This window comes from Trachemys scripta, chromosome 8 (assembly GCF_013100865.1).
Source record: "Trachemys scripta elegans isolate TJP31775 chromosome 8, CAS_Tse_1.0, whole genome shotgun sequence".
Classification (NCBI taxonomy): domain Eukaryota; kingdom Metazoa; phylum Chordata; order Testudines; family Emydidae; genus Trachemys; species Trachemys scripta.
Genome location: NC_048305.1, coordinates 53,269,211 through 53,283,715, shown reverse-complemented (window position 1 = coordinate 53,283,715; position 14,505 = coordinate 53,269,211). Strand labels below are relative to the sequence as shown.

At 45.3% G+C, this 14,505-nt stretch overlaps 1 protein-coding gene and 1 long non-coding RNA gene across 4 annotated transcripts in view; one reads left to right on the top strand and one right to left on the bottom strand.

The window, feature by feature from the left end:
* LOC117881983 overlaps positions 1-847 on the bottom strand; it is a 59,328-nt gene extending 58,481 nt beyond the window's left edge. Inside the window, exon 1 of the long non-coding RNA XR_004646909.1 lies at positions 617-847. This is a non-coding gene — a long non-coding RNA (uncharacterized LOC117881983). The remainder of the gene's footprint in view (positions 1-616) is intronic.
* Positions 848-975: 128 nt separating this feature from the next.
* The window catches only part of STX6 (syntaxin 6), a 29,603-nt gene continuing 16,073 nt past the window's right edge, over positions 976-14,505 (top strand). Inside the window, exons 1-5 of one of the 3 annotated variants that reach the window (XM_034778354.1) lie at positions 976-1,230; positions 5,406-5,575; positions 6,252-6,346; positions 9,573-9,635; positions 12,117-12,239. In XM_034778354.1, the coding sequence (XP_034634245.1) occupies positions 1,196-1,230; positions 5,406-5,575; positions 6,252-6,346; positions 9,573-9,635; positions 12,117-12,239 (486 nt within the window). In that variant the 5' untranslated portion in view covers positions 976-1,195. The remainder of the gene's footprint in view (positions 1,231-5,405; positions 5,576-6,251; positions 6,347-9,572; positions 9,636-12,116; positions 12,240-14,505) is intronic. The other 2 variants (XM_034778355.1, XM_034778356.1) reach the window with 2 other exon arrangements.

The following is a 14,505-nucleotide window of genomic DNA, read 5'->3' as shown; positions in this document are numbered from 1 at the left end:
GGCCAATGGAAGCTGCTGGAAGTGACGCTTCCAGCAGGACCGGTCGATCGCGGCTCCCACTGGCTGCGGTTCCCTACTCCAGGCCAATGGAAGCTGCTGGAAGTGCCGCTTCCAGCAGCTCCCATTGGCCTGGAGCAGCGAACTGCAGCCAGTGGGAGCCACGATCAACAAGACCTGCGGACGGGGCAGGTAAACAAACCGGCCCAGCCCCCCAGGGGCTTTCCCTGCACAAGCGGCGAAACAAGTTTGGGCAACACTGTACTACACAAAACCATGCTTGGTTTTGCCTCAATACTGGACAAACCACCCCAAAAAAGGCTTCTCTGGCTTCAAACTGGCCCATGGGTGGCCTGGGGCCTGTTGCACTTGTCCCCTGCCACACAAAGCCCCCAGACAGGGTGTTTACAGGAGCCCCTCTGTCCCCAGCAGTGGGGCGTGGAGTCATCACACCATTCAAGTATCAGAGGGGTAGCCGTGTTAGTCTGACTCTGTAAAAAGCAACAGAGGGTCCTGTGGCACCTTTAAGACTAACAGAAGTATTGGGAGCATAAGCTTTTGTGGGTAAGAACCTCACTTCTTCAGATGCCACACCCTTCAGACGCACAGGGTTGGTTACCTCTCTCAGCTACCGCACCAGGCTCGCTGCAGACTCAGGCCTTGCTGCCAGCTATAATTGGGGGCTGGGAAACAGCACCTCTCCCCTCACCAGGGGACTCCAGGAGCTGAGGGCCTAGCCCTCAAGGCCCTGGGGATGGGGCTTCAAAGGACACTTGCACCTCCCCTCAGCCTGAGAGCGCGAGGCGGCAGCCCCCGCCCGTGATACGCGGCGGGAGGACACACGCCTCGCGATGGGCTCTCCAGTGTCACGTGACAGAGCACCGCCCCTCACGCCCATTTCCCACTGGAGAACGCGCTCGCCTGTCACGTGACAGCGGAAGCCCCTCCTCGCGGAAACGGCGACAAGGCCACTTGGGCGCTACCCTCCGTCACGTGACGGCGGAGCGGGCGGCCCCCCGGCGGGGGAGGAGATTGGGGATCTCTGGGCTCGCCTCGTTCTCCTAATCTTTTCACACGGGGCGCCTGGCGGTGCGGGAGAGGAGGGCCGGAGCTTGCGCCGTAGCGGCAGGGACACTGAAGCGCCCCCCTCCCCCTTGGGCTCCAGGGAGGGGCCCGGGCGGCGCTGGTGCAGCTGGCCATGTCCATGGAGGACCCCTTCTTTGTGGTGAAAGGGTGAGTGGGGGAGGGGCAGGGTAAATGGTGAGGTGGGGGCAGGGTTAATGGGGAGGTGAGGGTAACTGGCGGGGGCAGCGTTAATGAGGGAGCGGGAGTGGAGGTGGGGGGTAGGGTTAATGGGGGGGTGAGGGGAGGTGGGGGGTAGGGTTAATGGGGGTGAGAGTAACTGACAGGGGCAGAGTTAATGAGGGGCTGAGGGGAGGGTTAATGAGGGGGTGAGGAAGTGGGGACAGGGTTAATGAAGGCGAGGGTAACTGACAGGGGAAAAGTTAATGTTGGGGGGGTGAGTGGAGATGGGGGGCAGGGTTAATGGGGGTGAGGTGGGGTTAATGAGGGGGTGACTGTCAGGGGTGTTGGGGGGGCGAGTGGCAGGTTAGTAGAGAAGATGGGAGAGATCAATGGAGGTGAATGGGAAGGGGTGGGGGTTATACGTTTTATGACATGTGAGAATCTCTGGGGCAGAGGAATTCCCTTTTTTCCCCCCACTCCCATGGAATCCCCCACTACTCAGTCTTTCTATCCAAAGAGAAACGAACTTCCTTGTAAGTGCTTCTGGCCCCACCTGCCTCATGCTCTGCTCCGAGGGTGTATGTGGGATGGGTGACCACATTTCCAGCACCTGATCTGCTCCCATTTAGGTAGAATGGACTATGCCATAGTCCACTAGGGGTTGTATGTACTTGAATAAAATTGCCAATTAAAATGGGGATAGCTAATATTTGTGAAACATAGACTAGTTTTTCACAAACATTTTTTCCAGGAGACAAGTGTTTGTGATGTCTTTCAGTCTAGGCTGAGCAATAGAGTATACCAGAAATGTTTAACTTAGAGCAAATGTGTGGGGACTATCCAGACTAGCCTTTATAAACCTGTTATCTATCTTGAGTTAAACTTGAGTTAAACTCAAGGTAAAAAAAAATCTCCTACATACACAAACAATAGTGGTTAGAGAATGGGATTGGGGGGGGGGTGGGAGAGTATTTCTTCATTGCAGAGTTAACTCAGGTGATCATTATTTGGGTGTGACCACTTGAGTTGGCCTAGCTCTAGTTAGAGCAGCAAAACTATACAGTCCTGTGAACCTAGGCAGGCATTTTGAGGGGAAAACAGCTTTACAAATTTTGGAACCCAGCCTACCACTGAGAGAGAGGGGACTGGCTCATGAGTTGCAAGTTCATTGTAGGTATATAGTGTTCCCACAAGTGTGGCATTGAAGGGTTTGCATGCATTTATTGTACGTATGGCTGGCCTTGCATAGAGAGAATATTTTATTTGAGATAAGTGGAGACGGGCTGGGGGAAAAAAAAAATCCTCTATCCCAGTGGTTCTCAACCAGGGGTATGCATACGTCTGAGAATACACAGAGGTCTTCCAGGGGTACATCAGTTCATTTAGATATTTGCCTAGTTTTACAACAGACTACATAAAAAGCATGAATAAAATCAGTACAAACTAAAATTTCATACGACTTGTTACTTCTGCATATACTATACACTGAAATGTGTGTGTGTGTATGTATGTGTGTATATATATATATAATGACCCGAGATAACATGAATTCGGATATAATGTGGTAAAGCAGCGCTCGGGGGGCAGGAGGGGCTGTGCACTCTGGAGGTAATGAGAAAATAAGAATTTTTCAGTAGTAATGTACTGTGACACTTGTATTTTTGTGTCTGATTTTTGTAAGGAAATAGTTTTCAAGTGAGGTGAAACCTGAGGTACACAAGATAAATCAGACTCCTGAAAGGACTACAGTAGTCTGGAAAGGTTGAGAGCAACTGTTCTATCCTAAGGAGACAAGTAGGCAGGTGGAAGGAACAGGCTCTGAGTTCAGGAGATGTTGGAGGGATATAATTAATATGATGCTAGTCTGGTGAGTCAGTGGCTCACTGGCTTCATGAATGCTGAGGGCCAAAGATCTCAAATTGGGGATAAGGTACAAAAAATTGGAATGAGGGAGATAAATATTTAGGGAGAGCTGCTGGCATAGGGCAATATTGTCTAAGAGCCATTGATGTGGCATGACTTGTATGTGGTTGCAAAGAGTTTGGGCTAGAAGGGGTTAAATAAACTGAAAACTTGCACTGGAACAATTATCTTAATTTCAAGTCCTGATGAAATCATGACAAGCTGAACAGAGTTCAGGGATTGTTGAGAGATACAGAGGGAAGCAAAAGAAGGAAAAAGCAGTTGTGAACATGGTAAGAGGTGGGTAAGAGTTCACCAACGTGGAGGGTGAAAGTGAAACTTGCTTCAAGGATGAAATGGTGTTATGAGAGAGAAAACAAAATGCTCTGGGTTGGGAACTGGGCTATGTCCAGGCAAACTTTAGAAAGTTTGTCTAGAAGTGTGGAGACTTGCTCATGGTGTGTGAAAGGAGGAGATGTAGCTTCTCTCATGCTGTCCCCTCAGATGACACTAATTCTGCTTTTGTCCTCTTCAAATTTAGCTCTGAGGATAGCCTTTTAGCTCATCTTATTTAAGTAGATTTTTCTTTTGTGTAACTTTTCTCATCTATGAACATCCAACCTTACTTGAAATTTCCACTTGTTGGTACTTTCCAAATATGTTTGGGTACAAAATAAAGAAACCCAAACTTCCATTAACAAAGTTTACTTGTGACTGAGGAAAGCAAATAAGTTGTACTGTATTCTTAGTCAAAGCTATTATGTTTAGTGCCCCAAAATATGCTAGGCCATTTGATAGGCGACAAATAAGGGGAGGAGAGAAGGGTGGGGAAACTCTTACGGAGGGGTGGGGAAACTTTTTCGCCTGAGGGCCACATCTGGGTATAGAAATTGTATGGCGGGCCATGAATGCTCACGAAATTGGGGGTTGGGGTGCAGGAGGGGGTTGCAGGCTGGGGATGGAGCAGAGAAGTTTGGAGTATGGGAGGGGGCTCCAGGCTGAGACAGGGGGTTGGGGCGTGGGAGGAGGTCAGGGGTGCAGGCGCTGGGTGGCGCTTATCTCAAGCAGTTCCCAGAAGCAGCGGCATGTCTCCCCTCCAGCGCCTACACGGAGGCGCGGCGCTGACAGCTCTGCGGTTCCTGGCCAATGGGAGCTGCAGAGCTGGCGCTTGGGACTGGGGCAGTGTGCAGAGCCCCCTGGCTGCCCCTACGTGTAGGAGCCAGAGGGGGAACATGTTGCTGCTTCCGGGAACCACTCAGAGCCATGGCATGCATGGAGGGGGGCAAGCCCCTGACCCCGCTCCCCAGCGGGCGCTTGAGGGGTGGATTAAAAGGTCTAACGAGGACGACGCGGGCCGTAGTTTGCCCGCTGTAGTTTGCTCTTACGACTGCTCATGCTTGTCATGTCCTGACTTCCCATTAATTTGAACGGATATTCCACAGGAATAAGGCTAGCAGTATTTGCTGGTAGATATTTGCTACTTGTTAAGTGATAGTCACAGTGCTATCAGCAAAGTATGCATCTTCATGATATAAATTGAATGCACTTTTCCATGGAGCTTGCAGCAACAGCAAAGGCAGTTCAGTTTAATAAACTACCATATCTGAATGGTAATATTAAAATCACCAGGGCCACACTGAATACAATCCATGTAAAAACTCTAGGGGGACAGTTGCTGCAATTCTTATTGCCTTTGATGTGAGGTGAAACTATTCTAGTAGGGAGAACATAATGTGCCCTTGATACTACAGTGTTACCTCGGTTCTTCTCAGTCCTGAGATGAAAGATGCAATAGAAATGCCAAGTGTAGGCTGGTTCCTCCATCCAGAGAAGAGTATTGACGTACCAATGTAACTACTAGGGAAATGTGTGAAGATTCTGTTGTTTGGCAGCAATTGGCTAAAGGCTTGAGTCCCTTCAATAATTGGGTTTGCTGTGACAGAATTTCATAATGTGGTAATTTCTACCACACTATGGGAGGAGACAAGATGTTGACTGTTTCGCATCCACTGTATGTGAAGAATCTTTCATTTTCAAAAGAAAAGAGCGTTCGGAGGAAGAAGTTCTGGGGATTATTGATGCAGGAAGGTTTACAGTGAAAATTAGTGACAACAGTTCCCTGCTCAGGGTTTATCTACACAGAGAAAAGACTGGTATAACTAATAGATTAGTCAATTTCTCCATCTGGACAAGCCCTTAGTCTTGTCAATACAGAGAATACATACTAATCATCCTTTACCTTCCCCTCTTTTCAATTGCAGGGAGGTACAAAAAGCAGTGAACACTGCGCAGGGGCTGTTCCAGAGATGGACAGAGCTCCTGCAAGATCCCTCCACAGCTACAAGAGAAGAAGTTGACTGGACCACCAATGAGCTCAGGAATAACCTGCGGAGCATTGAGTGGGACCTGGAAGACTTGGATGAAACTATTAATATCCTTTCTATGGGGCCGCTGCAGTCAGTTGGATAAATCATATATGGACCTACATAATAGCTAGCCAAGAGATCATTATGGCTCTTAAGGATTAGTTCAGTCTCAAATATGCATCACACTCTATATAAATTTCTCATTGGAGTTACTGTTTGCATTAAATTACACTATGTACAGTTTAGTTTAGACAACAGTCAGTTAGATCCCAAATTTCAAACAAATAGGCAAAAGTGTTCCTTATGTTTTCCTCCCCAATAAGATGCAATTTAAAATGAAATGTTCTGTTCACTTAAGCACCTTCTGTTGGATAAATTTATTTCATGCAATCAAGCTTATATTATATGATTTTGGGAGGATGCTAGTCTTTTTCCTTCATTTTAAGTTTAAACTTCTGAAAATGCTACACAGTACAGATCAGAGAACCCAAATATTCAAGCGGGAGAAGGAGACGCTGCATGCTGATACATGTCCTGTAGAATGCATTCCTTCCACACTTTTTTCTTTTAAGTGGTTGTGATAGGAACATAATTTATCTAGTACTTTACTAACCAAAGTTTTGGAAAGGTACAATTACACTTATGAATTATAGGAGTTGGGGAGCCCTTTCCAGGCAGCCAGGATAGCTAGATCTTCATAAATGCTGAATACCAGTTAAATTATTTCCTTGACTTATTTACGCATTGTTGAAGCAAATCCTCGGAAATTCAACCTTGATGCAACTGAGCTGGGTGTAAGAAAAGCCTTCATCACAAGCACACGGCAGGTGGTCAGGGTAAGGAGCTTGGCTGCTTATTGTTTGTGGAGGGGATTTTCAGTGATAGTGTGTAAAAGCCCATGGCCACTTCAAAGTACTGCAAATTAGTTTCCAGTGTCAGTCTAATATCAAACTGTTACCTGATTTCTCACCACCCTCATTTTCAGCATAATCTCTCTGATAAGGGTTCCCAAGCCGTGGTCAGTGAAGCACTTGCTTGTTGTCTGCAGAGAGGTGGTTGGCTTCTACTACTGGCTCTCCTCACTTCCAGCTGCTTCTACAAGTGTCCAGGTTCCTCTCTGCAATGAACAATCTGGACCTATAGAAGCAGCTGGAAATGAAGAATCAACATAACTGCCTCTACTACAGCAAGAGGTGGAGAGGAAATGAGTCTAGCTTTGAATGCTGTTTTAATTGTGCTGTGCATATTTGAAGTGCAAACTTTCAAAGATTCAAATCAAAATCAACTTTCACTGAACTGTTCAAAGACATGTCATGCTATTTACATACCAGACATCAATTTCCTACCCTCAGCTGTTCTGGCATTATATCGTTTAGTTTACTAAGGGAGAATTGGAGGTTCTTATTCACCAATGACTTAGTTCTTGCTTAGATTTTAAAAAGCTCACCTTTGGGCAGACACGCATCTGGAAAATTTTGACCTAAAAGATCACTTTCACAAAGCTTTAAATACAGTAACTCCTCGTTTAACGTTGTAGTTATGTTCCTGAAAAATGCTACTTTAAGCGAAACAATGTTAAGTGAATCCAGTTTCCGCATAATAATTAATGTAAATGGGGGGTGGGGGTTGGTTCCAGGGAAACTTTTTTCGCCAGACAAAAGTCAGTCTCTCTCTTTAAAAAAAAAAAAAAAAAAAAAAAAAAAAAGTGTGTGTGTGTGTGTATGTATGTATATACACACACACACACTTAATACTGTACGCAGCAATGATGATTGTTAAGCTTGGTTGAGGTGGTGAAATCAGAGGGTGGGATATTTCCCAGGGAATGCCTTACTGCTAAATGATGAACTAGCACTCGGCTGAGCCCCTCAAGGGTTAACACATTGTTAATGTAGCCTCACGTTCTACAAGGCAGCTCGAATGGAGGGAGGGGAGACAGCATAGCAGAGAGACTGTGTGTGTGTGTGTGTGTGTGTGTGTGTGTGTGTGTGTGAGAGAGAGAGAGAGTGAGTGACACACATGCTGACCCCACTCTAAGTACACTGCCTTTTAAGTAGATCAGCAACTTGAGACAGCAGCTGCTGCCAGCAAGCTCCCGCCGTCCGGAGCCCTGTCATGTGTCCCTCCTGCTCTGTGGAGATGGGGTAAAGATGTGGGGAGAAGAGGAGGACACCCTGACATTAGCACACACCCCAACCCCCCTTGCACAGCAAGCAGGAGGCTCGCAGGAGCAGCACATTGCAGTGAAGGGAGGGACAGCTCAACTGCCCAGCAATTGATAGCCTGCTGGGGGACTGCCGCACAGGGAACTTAGGGGGGCTGCCAGTCCACCCTGGTTCCAAGCCCCCACCAGCTAGCTCCAACAGGCTGCCTTTCTGCAAGCAGTGGACAAAGCAGGGGGCTGCCAAATAACATTATAAGGAAGCGTTGCGCAACTTTAAACAAACATGTCCTCTAATTGATCAGCAACGAAACAATGTTAACCGGGACAACTTTAAGTGAGGAGTTACTGTAACTGAAAACAAAGTTAGAATGGAAATGCAGCCCAACTATAATGGGAGCAGCTGTTACTACTATAAGTATGGAGAAAAGGTCAGCTGGGTTTAAGTTGGGCCTGAATGAGTAGGATAGATTCATATTTGGTTGGGAGGGATTTTAACAACCAGAAAGTAATTGAAGGAGAAGGGAAACTTTAGTGTTTGAGAGAGTGTTAACCTCTGATAAGTAAATGCTAGTTAAGAAATTCTCTCCCAATTGGATTTAAGATTTTTTTCTCCCCCATTGTTTAATATTTTAACACAAACCTTAATTTCTGCTGGTTCTGACAAGATTCTTAGTTGATATTCATAGCAAGCCACCAAATTGTGTTCTTATTGGGAACTGAGTTCTTACCCTATTTGCAGTATTGTTATCTAACTACAATTCTTCCTGAAGTAGAAGCCTGCTTTCTAGGGAACTAATCCTGAGACTGTCAGACAAAGGTAGTGGATCCATGCTTATGTGGCTGCCTTTATATAGTCTGGTTTTTTATCTTGAGTAAATCAGGTAAATTCACACTGTCCCCTTTTGTCCAGGCTGCAGTCTGACTAATGTGAAAATAACCCAGCTCAAGAACCCCTCTAAACATAAATCACTAGCATGGTCTTGTTTTTGAGCAATGCTTTTTATTTTTAATTCTTAGACATTTTAATTTACATAGTTGACTCTACAGCTTTAGTTAGCATTTCTAACAGATTTACTAGAGTGCTGTCTTGTGAAAAGTAATTCTTTGGGGAGGTCCCAGTATATTTGGGATATCTTATGTGGCTTTTATCAGTCGCTGTCTGGAGCAAGAACGCACCAGATATTCTGGTGATATCCGACATTTGTGCCAGCCTTGAGATTATCATCCACTTTAGTTATCATATTTGGCCATTACTTCACTTTTATATATCCGTGGTAGTAGGGGGTCTCACTTTCAGTATAGACTGTTCTGAATGCATCTTCTAGACTTCAAAGTCATCTGCTATCATAGTGGCTTTCATCTAAGGAGCTCAAAGTGCTCATTGGTCAAAGAAGACTTCCATGCACTTGTATAGTGACTTAAGAAAGAATGATACCCATTTTATAGAGGAGAAATTAAAGCACAAAACGTGGCTTGTCCAAAGTGGCACGGAGGGGAGAGGCGGGGGGAGGAAATGCAGGAGATCTAACTTCCAACAGCTAGAACACAGTCCTTCATACATACCACTTACGAAAATATTTTTTCAATCAGCTACACAAATCAAGCATTGTTACAGCAGTGGAGAATGGGGAGGAGCAAAACCAGTAGTAAATCACTAACCTTTTCAAAATATTCTGCCACAAGGGTTCTAGGCTTCATTAACCTTTTCCTTAGCATTAGGGCAACTGTGAATTGTAATATTACTTTAGTCTTCCAGGATTTCTTAAAGCACATGCTTGTAAGTAAAGGGCTCTTTAGTCCTCCATAAAACTTGCTATGTATGTTTGCTAAAATAATGGCTTAAACAAATTGGCAATCCATTTAAAATTTGATCATATACCTTTTTCTTGAATAAACAGGAAATGAAGGATCAGATGTCAAACTCATCTGTTCAGGCACTGTCTGAAAGGAAAAACAGGAAGGTGAGAACCAATAGCAGACTGCTGGGTAAAGTGGACACAAGAATCCTTCGAGATGGTTGATAACTCCTTATAGTTCAAGTATAGTAGCTGCTGACTTAAGCTACATGTTAGATGAAAGTACACTGACTTGGCTAAGGGGCTCATGTACCTTAAGGTAGAGTACATTGGTATTAAACAAAATAAATGCCAGTTTAAACACCTGACTGCCAGCATGCATCTTGTTACCCTGTTTCCACCAGCAGCTTTGTATACAAAAAAACAAATATCTATCTTAAACTGGAAAAGCGTCCATTTTGCTGGCATGTGATCTTTTTGTGGCTAGTAATCAGTGAAAACACTTATTCTTGCGGGCACAGTTTGCTCTGGTTGCTTTCCAAACCTTTCACACAAGGTAATAAGTTACTACTCAGTGATTTTTGCCTCAAACTGCTTATAAACCATACAGTCTTGCATTGCTCCTCGGAGGGAAAAAAATATCCCCATTTTTCAGAGGAGAATCTGAAGCCGGAGAGGTTGTGAGTCTCTGATCTAGGACTGTAATTCTAGCATTCATGGCTTCTAATCCTATGTTTAGCAATATCTATTTGACTAGTAAACATAGCAAAACCTCATTATAAGAGGAGTCAGGAAAGAGTTGGTGTAAAGGACGTGGTCATCAACTTGTCTGCTTGTAATGTAAGTAGACATGACTTACACTAGCACAGAGGTGGGCAAACTACGGCCCGCGGGTCACATGCGGACCGCAGGACCCTCCTGCCTGGCCCCTCCCCTGCAGCCTCAGCTCACTGCGCAGCTGGTGCAATGCTCGGGGTGGCAGGACTGCAAGCTCTTGCCGGGCAGCGCAGCTGCAGAGCCGCTACCTAACCCGGTGCTCTGTGCTGTGCAGTGGCGTGGCTGGCTCCAGCTGGGCGGCACAGCAGCTTGTCGCGCCGCCAGCCACTGGCGCTCCAGGCAGCGCAGTAAGGGGGCAGGGAGCATGGGGGGTTGGATAGAGGGCAGGGGAATTCAGGGTGGTGTGGATGGGGTTAGGGGGTCAGAGGGTGGGGAATGGAGGGGGGGTTAATGGGGGCAGGGATACCAGGGGGGCAGTCAGGAAGGAGGGGGGGCTTGGATGGGGCAAGGGTCCCCAGGGGCAGTCAGGTGTGGAAGGTCAGGGGACAGGGAGAGTTGGGTGGGGCAGGAGTCCGGGGGGGGGGGGCACGGGGGGGGGGGAAGGGGGGGGGGTGGGGTGGGGGGGGGGGGCTGGGCCATGCCTGGCTGTTTGGGGAGGCACAGCCTTCCCTAACCGGCCCTCCATACAATTTTGGAAACCCAATGTGGCCCTCAGGCCAAAAAGTTTGCCTGCCCCTCCACTAGCAGGAGAGAGTTACAAGTAATTGCAGAGTGACCTCCAGAGCAGCCTCTACTGAAGTGTCTGCATGCATAAATCACTTAATACAGAAGATACATTTCGGACTTTTCAGTAGATTCATCAGTGTCAAATTTCCAGACAGGCGGGTGAGGAGAAGGCAGGCCTGATCATTATATGGTTAATGCAACTTCTTGCTCAACGTTTAAAGTATAGTCATGACTCACTTATGCCCGCCCTTAAAGCTTTATTTCCCTACTTTCCCAGTATCTGGATGTTGCCAGGAGTAAGAATGCAGCTGAGATAGAACAGTATGACCCAATCCTAGCATTGATAACTCCTGAAGGAAGCTACTGGATTCTGCAGTTTATTTTTGGCGTTCCTTTCTTCCCCCAACCCCTTTTCAGTCTGAAGGAAGTTATGACAGCAGTGACCAGTAGCAAGTCACCACTGAGATATTAGCATCATGGTGTAAGTGAGTTCTCTTGAATGCTGCCTTATTAGAAAAAGTTTATTGACAATCTGGAATATAGGTAGAAGGTTGCAAGTTCACTTAACTCTCATACCAGGTTAAATAACACTAGGATTGCCACCCCTGAACCAGGAAGTCCTAGCCAGAACTAATTTCTTAGTCACTGGAGAGAACCAGCAATGTACTCAACCTTTTTGGGGACAATGTTTATTCTCTGTTGGCTTACTGCGTGTCTTCTGTTTTTCCCCTTCCCTGACCTTCTGTTCCATGCTCACACTTTATCTGGCACCTGTTAACCTTCTTTCAGTGCCTGGTCCTCTTCTCTCTCCTCACCGAGTGGGTCTAGCTGCTCTCAGTGCACTTTTCTTCATATTTGTTCCTTCTCTCCAACTGCCCAATTGCAGCAGTCACAGAACCATATGACCCCCCCCCAACATTCTATCCATTCTCCTGTTTAAGGGCCAGCAACTACAGCCGTCTGCTGCTGGAATAGGAATAGAGATGGAACGAAAGTGACTTGTTGTATATACTGAGTTGGGTAACATGGGGTATTACTTAATCGTCTTTCCTGCTTCCACTTGGAACTTGGTTTTAGGTGAGGTGACATGACCATATATTGGAGTGTCTTACTGATTAAATTCTCCTGTGTGTATGTATACAGGCACTGCTGGGAGAAAGTGGAGGTCAGAGTTGGAGCTCTGGATCAGATAAATATGGCGGTTTGGATCGAGAGCTACAGTTAGCCAATTCACACTTCATTGAGGAGCAACAGGCTCAGCAGCAGGTATAGTATTTCCTGCATGATAGGGCACATGGATCCCTTGCTAATGGCCATGTAAGGAGATGGTGGTACTGGCAGTAATAGCCAAAAGTCTTCAAACATCCAGCCATGAGCCATCTTCTGTGCTCAATACAATGAGACCTATTTGTTTTCAATGTTGTTGCCTACATACCTGTTATAGGCACCTAAATATTGACGGTTGTGCTTAAGGTGGTTTTGGGGTGTACGTTTTGGCACACAAACTTAAAGTTTAGGGCTTGGATGTATAGGTGTGTGTGGAAGGCAACTAAAAGATATAACCCATCTGGAAGCTGCCACATGCTGATGAAATCCTTTGTGAAGCATAGAGAATACCTGATTCTGCCAGATTCCTCCATTCCAGTTCAAAAAAGACTCTGCTTTTACATGTATCTTGAATAAAGATTAATTTAGGGCTGATGCATTAAATACCCCTTGATATTGCTGCAGTGACTTTTCTTCATCTCTCAAAGAAAAAACGGATGTATTTATTCCACCCCTAAGAGGACCCTTCACTGTAAAATTTGTGTGTATTAAATTGATCTGTAATGAACCCCGATCTTAGCCTCTCTTGTCCTTTGATGTGTGCTTTTAGCTTCTATTGCACTAGGACTTTATTATTTTATTTTTGGGGGAAGGGGAGGAGGAGATGGATTTTCCATTTTCCCCTAAATTCAGCTTGGCTTAGGTTCATTCTGATCACCTGTAGTAAGAAGACTTAATGTCAGAGACCCTCCACTGAGACTGGCTATAGATGCTGAGAATTCACACATGGGCATGGACAATTTCAGCTTCTCCCCTGAGAGCAGGTGCCACTGAACTGAAATGTTCTTTGCGTTAGTACAAATACTTAAAGGGGTGGGGCCTCACTATGTTCATCACCTTATCTGAGCACTCTGATTTAGTGCATTAAAGATTAGGACCAGAATTAGCTGAGGAGCCAGCGTAGGATACAAACCGCTAGTATTATGGGCTCTGCCTGCTTAAGATAGGCTAATCAAGATGGATGTAACAGCATACATTTCTACAGTGATGTAATAGTTACAGCTAACTAAAATAAACCTATACGATAGCTCTATACGGTAATGTCTACTTCTTTGTGCTTTTGACAATACATTTATGATTTAATAGAAAAATCAATCATGAACGCTGCTAGGAACCATTGTAGGGTAGCTTACTTTGACTGCTGCAAGCTCATTTGAAGAATTGTCTGGACAGTGCCCAAGTTTATATGTAGCTGTCCACCCAAGCATAGGTTCTTGGAAGGAATGAAGTGAGGTATTGGTAACAAGTATCTCCCAACAAACTTTTCAGCTCTTTAAGTGATTGAATAATCCCAGCTATGTACTGACCTTGTAAAGGGCAGCTGATAGATCTTTAAAATGTGTTTGTGCACCAAAGTCAAATGGTATAGTCTTATCTAACAACTGTTTCGTTAGTGTATGCAGAGCAGAGTTGGCAATTCCCTAGGAGAAATTGGTTTAGGACAGGGTCCAGGAAGTTCAGCAACCATAGAGCAAATCTTTTCAAACTGGGGATACATCCATTCAAGACAGGAATATCCACAACATCAAAGTTGGTCTGCTGCTACAGAATGCTGCATGCCTTAATGGCCCTGGACTGGCAGTCTGCCGCTCTATCACTTCTGACTGCTCAGTGCCTCAAGCCTGCCTCTAAGCATTCGTCATGTTCATGTCATTGAATGTTTTCAATATTACATAGCTTCCTTGAGAAAATATCCAATCAAAATGTATACAGACGTTCCAGTCTTCAGTAGCATAATTACATTAATCACAGCAATTTTATTTATTTGTTAAGCCCTAAATCTGCCTTAAGTAACCACAACTTGAATATGTAACTAAAATGAAGTGTAACATATGCCTTAATGAAAATTTTTTAAATAGAAAATGCTTTAAAGTGGGACTAACTAATGTTGCACAGTACAGTAAAACACACCTTTGGTAAATACCTTACCATCCCTGATTCAGTCATATCCGATCATTTTAGTGACTGGTTTTGTACTTATGTTAACTCTTAGCTATGCTGACTCTGCAATGCGATCTGGATTCTGTTCCATCATATGCATCATCAGAATTGCTACTAAGTTCCAGTCTCTTCCACCCATTAAAGGTAATGGGATTGCACAAATATGACATCAGGCTTGCAGTAGCCTACAGAACTGTCCTACTGGTGATATGCAAGATGGCAAGAACCCATCTTGATTCTAAGCCCGCATTGAATGTGCAAGGCT